Consider the following 10,923-nt stretch of genomic DNA (forward strand, 5'->3'; position numbering starts at 1 on the left):
CACCTCCACCTTGGTGAAGGTGTACGGCGACGACAGCTGCGAGTGGTCCGGAAAGAGCAGGCTGTCCAGCAGGCCGGCGCCGCCGTCGGACATGGGGCAGTGCACCACATCCACCCGAGCGGAACCGCCCTTCTCGAAGCCGCGGAACGCACGCTCAATGGCGAGGCCGGCGTCGCACGCGGTGAGCGTCCCCTTGAAGGAGTCACAGCACGCCAGCACGCGCTCCCACGAATACTGCTTCGTCGACGAGGACATTGAAATTAGTTATCGAACGAGGAATCACCTTTGTTTTACCGGCTGATTTTGCTCCCTGGCTTGTTGCTATCCGCCACCACCGCCAGCACGCCACGGGGACGGGGGAGAGAGGGCAAAGGGAAAGAGGCGGCACAGAAGGGGGCGAGGCGTGACAGGCACACGCGTCAAGCCGCAAGGGAGTCGGCGGAGCGGCGGGCACACGTCCTTCCGCGTGCGCCACACACACAAGGCTGCGGAGGCGCACAGGCAAGGGGCGGCAGGGGTTCGGAGAGGCGGCTGGCGTGAGCCGCACTTTTTGAGCGGGCGGAAGTGGTGGGTGGGGGATGAAGGCTGGATATAAAAATGGCCGGGCACCTCACTGGGGAATGCGGGACCAAAAAAAAAAAAGAAACTGGGACCCTACGGGGGCAACGTGGGCGGTTGAGGGCGTCACCTTCGTCCCTCATGGTTCCTCATCCTCGCCGGTGTTCTGCCACATTGCGGCGTCGCCGCCTTTCCGCATCGCCTCCCGTACCGCTGCAGCGGAGGGAATCTCCTCCTGCAGCTGCGTGGCTGAGGGCAGGAGTTTGTCCAGCTCGGCGGCGGTGGGCATCGCCGCGTCGTCCCCGGACGCTTCCGGGCCCTCGTGTGCGGCGGCGTCGGCAAACAACTTGCGGTTCTTCTCCGCCACGGTGACGTCGTCCGCGTGCAGCCGCGCGTCCTCGCCGACTGGGAAAGTCTTTTGGTTTTTGAACAACCAACGCCGGGGCTCGCACACGGCCGTTTTGTCGTGCCCCGACGCGGGTGTTGCCGGCGGCGGAGGCGCCCGTCCCCGCCAACCGGCGTGTCTGACGGCGGCGGCGATGGTCGGTGGCGCGCCGAGGCGGCGGAGCGCGTGGCGCACGGCCGTAGACATGCGGCTGCGCGTGGCCGGCCGGGTGGGTGGGCGGAGGAAGAGGAAGAGGAAGAGAGGGCACGAGGGCTTCCGGTCACTCTCCTACTGCCTTTTTCTTTTTTTTTTCCTTTCTCTCTCGCTCCCCTCCGTTGAGCGCGGAGGCAAAAAGGAGGAAGAAGAAGAGGAGGAAGAGGTGAAAGGCGAGGGCGGGACGCAACGGCGGCGGCGCCTGCCTCGTGAGGCCCGCAGGGAAACTGGCCTGGCACGCCGCCGCGGCGCACGGTCCCATTGGGAGGGAGACAGTGAGAGAGCGAGAGAGTCACGGCGGGAGTGCGAGTGACTAACAAAGACGTACAAGCAAAAAAGTAAACGAAAAGACGTCTTGGCGGGGCGGAGATGAGAGGGGGACCGCGAACACCCCCGCCACGTGACCGCAAGGCACGTCACAGCCGAACCCAGAAGAAGCGAGGAGGGAACCGCGAGAGTAAATAGCAAGCCAGCGGCAAAAACAAGAAAAAAATAAATGGGGTGTAGTTAACAGCGAGGGAGGAGGAGGAGGAGGAGAGGAGGAGGAGGAGGAGAGACACGCGGCAGCAGCGGTGCACAGGAGAAAAAATAAAATAAAATAAAATAAGTAAATAAACCACAACAGGCAAAGGGCACCACCTGCGGCTGCTGCCTGACGCTGGCGGCGAGGAGTGGCAGAAGCCTCATGCACGGCGGGACTCCGTAGTGCGGAAACCGCCCACTGACCGACCGACCGACGCAAGGCGCTCCTGAGCTTATCCTCTTTTTCCCTCGCCCCGCCGCTGCTGCCACCGCCGGTTCACGACACTTTAGCAGGTGCCCTTAGCCTCTTCGTATTCCTTCCCTTTTTTTCTGTTCTTCCCCGGCCTTCCTTTTTCGTCTTTTTTTTTGTGTCTGTTCACCTTCGGTTGCATATTTTTCCTCTTGTTCCCCCCCCCTTTTTTTTGCCTCCGCTTCTCCTCTTCGCTCTACTCTCTCCTGCTTGGTGGCTTTTTGTGCAGTGCCGGGTTCGTCGACCGCCGCCGTCCGCGTCAAGCAAGCCGGTGTGAATAACAAGTTGCTGCTGTTCTCTTTTTTTGCCTCCACCTCCCTCTCTGACTTCGCCTCGGCTGCATGACTGTGTGTACTTCCGGCGTGCGTCGCATTTGCCTTGCGTGTCACACAGACGCACGCATATTTACATGTGTAAACATAATACTTGTTTGTACGTGTCCCTCCCGTTGTGCGGGGCGTCGGTGCGTGTCATGATGTGTGTGGCGGGCGTGTAGTCTACTCACGGCGCCGATTGCGCCCTCCCGCCTGCAGGCCTGCAAGCACCCCACCCAGTTTGTTTCCTTCTTCTTTTCTTTTTCTTTCGTTTTCTTTTTCTTTTTCCTTCCCCCCTCTCCCTTTTTGTTTTCTTCTGCTGCTGCCGCCGTACAAGGCGAGGCGTGGGTGGCGCCCGTGCCGCGGCGGCTACGGCCACTGCTTGTGGTACACGCGCTTGCCCTTCTTGTAGACCGCCTCAATGGGGGGGTCCACCATCTGGTACACGACGTGCTCCCAGCGCGGGGCCTGCAGCACGACGACGTCGGCCCACTTGCCCACCTCCAGGCTGCCGCAGCGGTCACTGAGGCCCAGGCTGCCCGCCGCGTTGATGGTTGCGGCCACCAGCGCCTCCTCCACAGTCATGTGCATCAGCACACACGCCACGTTCATCGTGTGCGGCATCGAGAGGGAGTGGGCGTTGGGGCAGAAGTCGCTGCCGAGGGCCACGGGGACGTTGCCGTCGATCAGCTTGCGGGCGGGGGGCGGCGTGATGCGGAGGACGTACGCCGTCATGGGGAGCAGCACGGCGAAGGTCGGCTTTTTGCTCATGCAGGCGATGCCCGCGTCGCTGACCTGCTCAAGGTGGGAGACGGCCTGCGCCCCGACCTCGCCGGCGAGCTCGCCGGAGGCGACGAAGGACAACTCGTCGCCGTGGAAGTTGACCTGCAGCCCCGCCTTCTTCCCGGCCTCCAGAATGCGCCGCGACTGGTCGTGGTCGAAGACGCCAAGCTCGCAAAAGACGTCAATGTTCCGCGCATCGTTCTTCCCCTCCGCACGCTCCTGCATGACGGCGGGCAGCTGCACCTCCACCACGTCCCGCACAGCCTCCTCCGCCGTCTTCCCCTCCGGCACCGCGTGCGCCCCGCAGAAGGTGCTGACAACCGTCAACGGCCCCGCATCGTTCGCCTGCTTCAGCACCCGCAGCATCTTCAGCTCCGTCTCCCGCTCGAGCCCGTAGCCGCTCTTCCCCTCCACCGTCGTCGTGCCGAAGGCCAGCATGCGTTGCAGCCGCCTCTGCAGCAGCGCGGCGAGTTCCGCCTCGGACGCGGCGCGGGTGCTGCGGGTGGTGAAACCGATGCCGCCACCCGCGCGCTGCACCTCCATGTAGCTGGCGCCGTTGAGCTTTAGCGCGAACTCGTGGGCGCGGTCGCCGTCCCAGACCGGGTGGGTGTGTCCGTCGACGAAGCCCGGGAGCAGCACTTTCCCGGCGCACTCCACCGTCTCCGCGACGCGGCAGTCGTGGGCCGCCACGAAGGCCCGCACCTCGTCGTTGGTGCCCACCGCCGCGATGTTCCCCGTCGCCGTGTCGACGAGGAGGGAGCCGTGCGGAACGACGGCGACGCGGTTGCTCTGCGCCGCCCCCGCCACGTAACGCTCGCCGCCGCACACCACCTGCACCACCTGCGCCGCGTTGTGGAAGAGCAGCATCCGTCGCAGTGCCCCTCCCACCCCACAGCCACTTCCTCGGTTCGTTTGCTCCTCGCCGGTTGCGGTCGGCCGCGGGCGACGATAACGACAGCAATAACAATAACGATAGCAGCAGCAGCAGCAGCAGCGGCGGCAAGAAGAAGAAGAACGGCAAGCAACAACCCGCCGCTACCCTCCCCCCGCGTCCGCCTCTTCTCTCCTGCTTTGGCGATGCTGCCGGGGCCGGGGTGCACGTGTGCGGCGCCACCCCCCACACCCGCCCCACAAGACGCGTCAAGGGAGGAGGAGGAGGAGGGAGAAAGTAAAAAAAAAAAAAGACGATTAGAGAGAGACGCAGCAGACACGTGCATTGAAGCACGGCGAGCAGAAACCGCGCAGAGCGGACGACACAAAGAGACAGAAAAACACACAACAGGAGGGAGGGGGAGGGAATGGCGTGGAGCGTGCGTGCAGGTGCCACGCAAAAGCCAACTGCATGAGCAGCAGAAAAAAAAAAGGGGGGGGGAGGGAAAGACGAAGCAGAATAAGTTCTTCTCGCCATTTCCGTCGCTTATCGGGGTTCCCCCGTAGGGGCGTGTTACCCAGCGCGCAGAAAAGGAAAAAGGAAAAAGAAGGAAAAGACACACTAAGCATAAGGAAATTAATTTTAAAAGCACACGCTCATGGAAAACTTTATTCACTACATGGCGTACATTCCGTGTATGACCCCGGCGAGCAAGAGAGAGAGAAGAGCAGGGAAAGAAGGAGGGAGAGGGATGTGTGTACGCGACCTGCTCAACAGAGTGTCAGTCCCTCTTAAAGAACGGGTCGAGTGCGATGGACATGGCCGCTTTGGCCCGCTCCTTCGCAACCGTGGGCCCCAGCGGGGTTGCAGCGAGGAGTTGCGGGAGGAGTGCCGTGACAGCCGCCGTGGCGGCCTCCTGCGCCTCCTCGATTGGGTGGCAAACCCCGCCGTCGCCGTCCGCGCTCCACGCCAAGGCCGGCTCACACAGTGAGAGAAGGGAACCGGTGCCCCTCGACGTGTCCGGCTCGTGTTTGTCGTCGAATGGCAAACCCGCGCGCAGCGGCGCGGCGGGGGACGGCAAGGGCGTGCACGGCGCCGCAGCCACTGCACCCACCTTCGTTGGCGTCGTAAACAGGGGTTTACTGCTGCGGCCGTCCGCGGCATTCGTGCCGCGGCAGGTGAAACTGTGGACGCGAGTCCGCCGCGCCGCGCGCTGCTGCCACCACCACTGAAACGGTGGAAAAGGCGAGGCAAACTCCGTTTCGGGCGGGATGCTCCTCTCGCCGCCGCGCTGCAGGTAAGGCGCCGGGTCCAGCACGGTCATGAGCTGCCGCTTCTGCTCACGCGGTGGTGCGGTTTGCGTGAAAACCCCCTCGCTGCCCTCGCGCGGGAGCGTCACTTCCTGCGGCGCCGCGGCGGCGTGCGTGAGGAGGCGCGAGAGCAGCATGCGGGCCTGCGAGCGTGGCAGAAAGGCGGGCTGCAGCGCCAGGGCGGCGGGGGCGGTGGCGTCTCTGTAGCCGCTCCGGCTGGGCGCGGGCGTGGCGGGGTCGCCGCAGAGCGCCCGCCGCGTGGTCTCCGCCAGCGCCTGCTCCTCCGCCGGCGTCAGAAGACCGTGCAGCGCGCAGGCGGCGGGGGCGGGGGCGGGGAGGAGGCCCAACTCGCGACTCAACTGTGGGGCACAGGCACCGACGTGCTCGCGCAGCAGCGCCGCCAACGCAGGCTGGTGCCGCAGCAGCAGCGCCAGCGTCACACCCTCAAGCGCCCCGCACCGCAGCCCGGCGATGACGGCGCGCGCGGGAAACCGCCGCAGACCCTCGCGTGCGAGGCTCTCCACGAGCTGCAGCGAGGGCGGCACCCCAAGCCGCTCCAGCGCCAAGGCAAGCCGCTGCCCAAAGCTCCAGCGTGCCAACACGCCTCCGGCGCCGTCCTCCCGTCCCCGTCTTGAGGCCGCGGGTTCGTGGCCTTGACTGCAACTAGCAGCTGAATTCACGGCGGCGGCGGCGGCGGCGGCGGAAGTAGCCGGGGAAGAAGAAGGAGTAGGATGAGACAAGATTGCAATACGCACAAGCGCGTGCACGACAGACGCAACGGCGGCGTCGTACAACAGCGCCAGAAGTTCCAGGTGTGCCGCAGCGGCCGTGCTCAGTGTCGCGCCATCCGCCAGTAACGAGGCGAAGAAAGACGCGGCAGAAGGCGTCAAAAAGCGCGAACTCCACGGCGCTTCCGGGGCACGCCGATCTCCGCGCTGCGGAGAATGTTGCGACGCCTGCTCCGATGGCCGCGGCGCGTGCCCGGCGGGGGACGTCTTCAGCAACAGCTGCAGCTGCTCCAGCACCGCCGCCGCAAACGGCGCCCCGCACGAAGGTCCCTCAAAAGGCGCATGTCTCATTCGATCCGGCGAGGGCGCATCAAGGGCTGAGGTGGGGTGCGCGGCAGTGGACGCCGGGGCACCGCCCGTGTGAGGCGGCAAGCTTCCAATGGACGCCGCCGACTGCGTGTGTGGGAGCGTCGTCGGCGGCGGCGGCGCAAACTTGGTGGCAGGGAAGCCGCCGCCCTCCCCACTTCCCGACGGCGCGCGGGAGTCCGCAGGCGCACAAAAGGCGGAGGACAATACAAACTTCGTCGAGCCTGTGGAATTGCCGCTGCCTCGTATGCTGGCGCTGCTGCCGCTGCTGCTGCTGCTGCTGCCGCCGCTGCTGGTTAACCCCTCACTTGTGCCAGCGGCACACGAGTCACCACCGGCAGAGGCGGCTGCAGGAAACGCAGGCAATGCCACACGCCCCACTGAACTCATTGAGGCTCCCGAGCAGGCGGAGAAGGAGGAAGCGGAGCGTAGCGAGGCGACTGGCGTGCTGGGAGGATGGCTGCCATGACTGTGCGTAAAGGCGTCGCGTATGCGACGAAGCAGCGAGGTGCCTCTTGCGCCGTTGTTGTCGTCGTCTGGCGTGCTGCGAGAAGTGAAGAGCAGGCGCAAATGCGGCGCCGTACGCGGCGAGCGTGGTGGCGCCGGCTGCACGCAGACCCCGTGGGCCAACCACCACTCGGGGACGGTGTTGTGGCACTGCTGCCTTGCCACCGCCGCGCCACAATAACTCACCGCACGCACCAGCAGCGCCGGAGGCACGGCGGTCTCCTTCGCGCCCTCCATGCGAAGCCGCGACTGCGCGGCACCCCGCCCACCTGACCACGCCGTCGTAGTCGGTGCCGCATCGGGCAGAAACCCGCTGCCGCTCTCCACGGGCGCCTGGAGCGAGCACGAGACATCCCGCCGGGGACACGTCATCGGCGCCTCCGACGACGCTCTGCGTCGGGCGGCTGACGCTGCTCCCGTCGTTCCCTCCTCCGCTGCTGTTGCTGCTTTTTGTCGTGGGGGCGGCGACGTGGCGAGTGGGCTCCGCTCCCGCGGCGGAAAGGCAGTCGCCGCGGGGCTCACGCCCTCGTGGGGCAAGCCGCCGCCGAGAGGCACCGTGCGCGTCATCTCCTCCTCCTCATCCTGCCCCTGCCCCTGCTGCTGCTGGTGGCGCCAGGCGCGAGAATACGCGGCGACCTCGCGACGGCACTGCGCCTCCGCCGCCGCCAACCCGGCGGGGTCCCAGAGCGGCAGGCGGACGAAGTGCGGGCTGCGCAGCCCCAGCGCCTCGGCCGCGCTGGCGGGGGCGTCTCTCTTGCCGCCGTTGGCCTCTGCGGCGCCTTCCCTCCGACTGCGTGCGGGACGCCAGCAGCACACAAGACGCGTACGCGCGTACGCCTCACTGAGCACGAGCGCCGAGAGGAACTCCACAGATACGTCCCGCCACGTGTCCGCGGACAGGTGTGCGGCAAAGACGCTCTCCAGCTGCGCATCCCGCGCCGCCCACGCCCCTTCCCAGCCAAGGCACGACGCTGACGCCGGTGGGTGGGGCCCGGCGCCCGGCAACGGCGCGGGGTCACGGCGGCGCGGCGGTGGGTCCACGCCGAGCTCGTCCTCCCCCGCTGCGCGTGGTGGCTGCAGATGCGTGAGGGCCACATGCACCGCGAAATGCAACGGGGCAGGTTGAAGAAAGGCGGCAGCTGCAGGGGCCTCCTGCGGCCGGCGCCGCCACACAAAGTCCTGCGGGGCGTCCCCATCGAAGTATTCACTGGGAAGCTCCTGTCGCTCGCCGCCGCGTGGGGAGATGCAGGCGCCGCCGACCGCGGGGATCCCGCTCGCCCGCACCCGACACAGCCAACGGCATATCAAGTAGCGTCGTATAAACCGCCACACGGAGGACGGGTGGAGGGCGGCCTCGAATAGCATCACTGTGCCGGGAACGTACAACCAGCGGCCAAACGGCACAGGCAGGTACGACACCAGCGGCGACGGCGTCGCGGCGGGGGCTCCGGCTGGGGGACGCAGGCGCACACCAAACAAATAACGCGGCGGGGCGTCCGAGTGGTGGACATCGACGTAGTGCACGCACACACCGGGCAAATAAATCGCAATCATGCCAGCAATGGAGAAAAATGTCACACGGGTGTCGTAGGTGGTGCGACGGCGTTCGTCGGGCGTGAGCGGAACGGTGACCCTCACCGCGTCCACGCAGTTGCGGAGTGCCGTGATGGTGCAGAGTATTGCGGGGGGACCGAGCTCCTGCGTCGCCGCTCGCGCGGCCGCGAGGAACGTACCGGTGCGGCTCTCCTCGCAGGAGAGAAAGAGCTGCTCACACAGCATGAGTTCCCGCGCCCCGTCCTCGTACTGCACGGGCACTATTGTCATGTGCAGCCGCGCGAGGGCGGAGCAGCAGGCGGTCCCCCACGGCTCCGGCAGTGCCGCCCCGCTGCCGAGGGCCTCGCCGCGAGGAGCGTCGTTGCAGGCGCCGGACACACCGAAGCCGCGTGCCACGGCGAGCGGTCGCGGCGGCGTGCTTGTCGCCTCTGCGCCGCCGCCGTCGTGGTGTGCCGGGCCCGCAGAAGTAGGGCTGGAAGCGGCAGCGGAGGCAAAGTTGTGACGCCGCCGCGGCAGATTCCGCTCAAACTCGCAGCAGCGCTTATCGGGATGTCCGTGGAAGGCGACGATGCGCAGCTTATCGTACGTTCGAAAGGCCGCCCAAAACGACAGCCGCTGCGTGACCGGGTCCCAGTGGTGCCACTGCGGGTACTGCGCCAGGCTCCACTGCGCGGTCGCCCGCACCTCCAACGTTCGCCGACGCGCCACGACGGCGGGAGGCGACGATGCAGGCTGCCCGTCCTCACACCTCCGTGCGCGCTGCCGCTGGCGGCGCGACCCGCCTTTACGCCTAATGAAGCCAAAGACGCCTGCACCAGACGCCGCGGCGTCGCCCTCCTGCACGTACGAGACCTCCTTCACCTGCAGTCCCTGTTTGGCGTAGTCGCAGGCGGAGATCCAGTGAAACGTGGCGGTAATCGTTCGCCCGCCGCACTCCAGTGCGGCGTCGCTCGCATTGCGCTGTAGAAAATACCCCACCTGACAGAAGGCATTCGCTGGAAGCGCGGCGACGGCGAGCCGCGCTGCCACCCCGGGCGGCGTCTCACTCTGCACGGAGGCCTGCCGTGGCGTGGGCGTGGACGCCACCCATTGCCCAAGTGGATCCGTCTCCTCCGTCTTGCGACTCGCGTGCTCGTGGAGGACGCTGCAGGGCGTCGTGGAGCTCGCGAGGCGGGTGGGGAGCGGGACGCCGACCTTCTCCGTCACGGTCGCCTCGTAAAAGAGGTCGGTGCCAACGACGTGCAGCCACACAAAGTAGCGGTGCGGGGCCACGTCCCACGCCGCCTCTCCCGCAGGTGCGGCCGCGGCGTCCGTGCGTCGCTGCAGGAACCGTCGCAGACTCGCGAAGGAGCGTCGCGGGTGGCGCTGCCGCCCCTCCGGCATCGCCGCCGCCGCCGTCCGCGCGTCCAGGCGCTCCGTGAAAGACAACATCAACCCGTGCGTCGCCACCCCCTCGCGAGGGCCGCCTCCCGCCCCTGCGGCCGCGCGGCTATGAGTCCCCTGCCCGGCGGGCGCCAACGCCGGCAGGCACGATGGCGGCATGGCCAGACTCGCCTGCACGACGTCCATCACCCCCGCGCGGAGCAGCAGCGGCGTGCGGTCAATGAGCTGAAACGACGACGCCGACGCCGCGGTGGGGGACGGGGGAGCCCCCTCCATCTTCGGCTCCTGTGAGCGGGCTCCGCGCTGCAGCAGGTCCCACAGGCGCCGCAGCAGGAGGTCCGGCTCCCGGTCCATGAACGCCTCCTGCAATGTGCGGGGCGACGGTGGCGCCGTGCCCGCTGCGTCGCCCGCCGGCTCCCTCTTGCCGTGCGGCTCAGCCCCGTCATCCGCCGCGCCGCAGAACGCGCAGCGCACCGCCTCAATGGAGGTGTCGGTTCCATTGCAGGAGGCCACGAGGAGGGCCATAAAGTACACCACCGAAACCGCCGCCCCGTCACCGCACGCGCCACTGTCGCCGGGGGCGGGGGATGCTGCCGCCGCATCCAACGCACCCGTGCGCTCGGAGCTGCGGAACGCCAACACCGTCTCCTGCAGCGAGCCCGAGGCGTAGCAAGAGCCAATGAACTCCACCCCCACCAGCCTCGCATAAACGCCAGGGACGTCCTCCCGCCCTTGTTCTGCGTGCATGCTGGAAGCCGCCGACGCCGCGGAGGCAAATTGGGGTGGGCCGCAGGACGATGGCGCGCGTGAAGCGTGACGCCAGGCAGGTGGGAGGGTCGCACACGTCACCTCGTCACCTCCGCCCCACACCGACGCCTGCACCGCGTGAAAGTGTAACATGTGCAATATGCTGCACCACACACGCACCCGTTCTCCCTATATATATATATATATATTTCAGTGTGTGTGTGAGTGTGTGCAGGCACAGGGCCCGCTCAAAGACAGGCTGGAGAACGCGAGAGAGAGTCTGACAGGTACGCAGTTAGTCTCCACCGACGCGGTGGAGGTTGGCAAGGCAGACAGAGAGGCTCCAGCGGAGCCCTGCACGGCGGCGTCCTCCGGAGGGGAAGATCCCCTCCCTCTCTCTCTCTCTCTCTCTCTCCTCTCTCTCTTCGTTTT

General features: G+C 66.7%; 4 protein-coding genes across 4 annotated transcripts, besides 12 other annotated features; 1 reads left to right on the top strand and 3 right to left on the bottom strand.

The window, feature by feature from the left end:
* On the top strand, positions 1-301 carry Tco025E_06156 (uncharacterized protein; the record flags this gene model as incomplete). Its single annotated transcript, XM_029373044.1, has 1 exon — positions 1-301. A coding segment is annotated over one exon (301 nt), but the record flags the coding sequence as incomplete, so codon positions are not given.
* Positions 302-697: 396 nt separating this feature from the next.
* Positions 698-1,150, bottom strand: Tco025E_06157 (uncharacterized protein; the record flags this gene model as incomplete). The annotated part of the gene is made up of 1 exon (XM_029373045.1): positions 698-1,150. One exon carries the CDS (start codon positions 1,148-1,150, stop codon positions 698-700), a length of 453 nt encoding a protein of 150 aa, XP_029226969.1.
* Positions 1,151-1,421: 271 nt separating this feature from the next.
* Positions 1,422-1,448: a sequence feature (GA-rich).
* A 226-nt stretch (positions 1,449-1,674) lies between these two features.
* Positions 1,675-1,710: a microsatellite.
* Positions 1,711-1,741: 31 nt separating this feature from the next.
* Positions 1,742-1,772: a microsatellite.
* Positions 1,773-1,869: 97 nt separating this feature from the next.
* Positions 1,870-1,894: a microsatellite.
* A 592-nt stretch (positions 1,895-2,486) lies between these two features.
* Positions 2,487-2,533: a microsatellite.
* A 78-nt stretch (positions 2,534-2,611) lies between these two features.
* On the bottom strand, positions 2,612-3,892 carry Tco025E_06158 (putative imidazolonepropionase; the record flags this gene model as incomplete). Its single annotated transcript, XM_029373046.1, has 1 exon — positions 2,612-3,892. One exon carries the CDS (start codon positions 3,890-3,892, stop codon positions 2,612-2,614), a length of 1,281 nt encoding a protein of 426 aa, XP_029226970.1.
* An 83-nt stretch (positions 3,893-3,975) lies between these two features.
* Positions 3,976-3,999: a microsatellite.
* Positions 4,000-4,052: a microsatellite.
* Positions 4,053-4,170: 118 nt separating this feature from the next.
* Positions 4,171-4,187: a microsatellite.
* Positions 4,188-4,609: 422 nt separating this feature from the next.
* Positions 4,610-4,648: a sequence feature (GA-rich).
* Positions 4,649-4,677: 29 nt separating this feature from the next.
* On the bottom strand, positions 4,678-10,644 carry Tco025E_06159 (uncharacterized protein; the record flags this gene model as incomplete). The annotated part of the gene is made up of 1 exon (XM_029373047.1): positions 4,678-10,644. One exon carries the CDS (start codon positions 10,642-10,644, stop codon positions 4,678-4,680), a length of 5,967 nt encoding a protein of 1,988 aa, XP_029226971.1.
* Positions 10,645-10,681: 37 nt separating this feature from the next.
* Positions 10,682-10,700: a microsatellite.
* A 4-nt stretch (positions 10,701-10,704) lies between these two features.
* Positions 10,705-10,723: a microsatellite.
* A 160-nt stretch (positions 10,724-10,883) lies between these two features.
* Positions 10,884-10,916: a microsatellite.
* Positions 10,917-10,923: the final 7 nt, after the last annotated feature.

The sequence above is a fragment of the Trypanosoma conorhini genome (genome assembly GCF_003719485.1).
Source record: "Trypanosoma conorhini strain 025E chromosome Unknown Tco_14.4_contig_00399, whole genome shotgun sequence".
Taxonomy (NCBI): Eukaryota; Euglenozoa; class Kinetoplastea; order Trypanosomatida; family Trypanosomatidae; genus Trypanosoma; species Trypanosoma conorhini.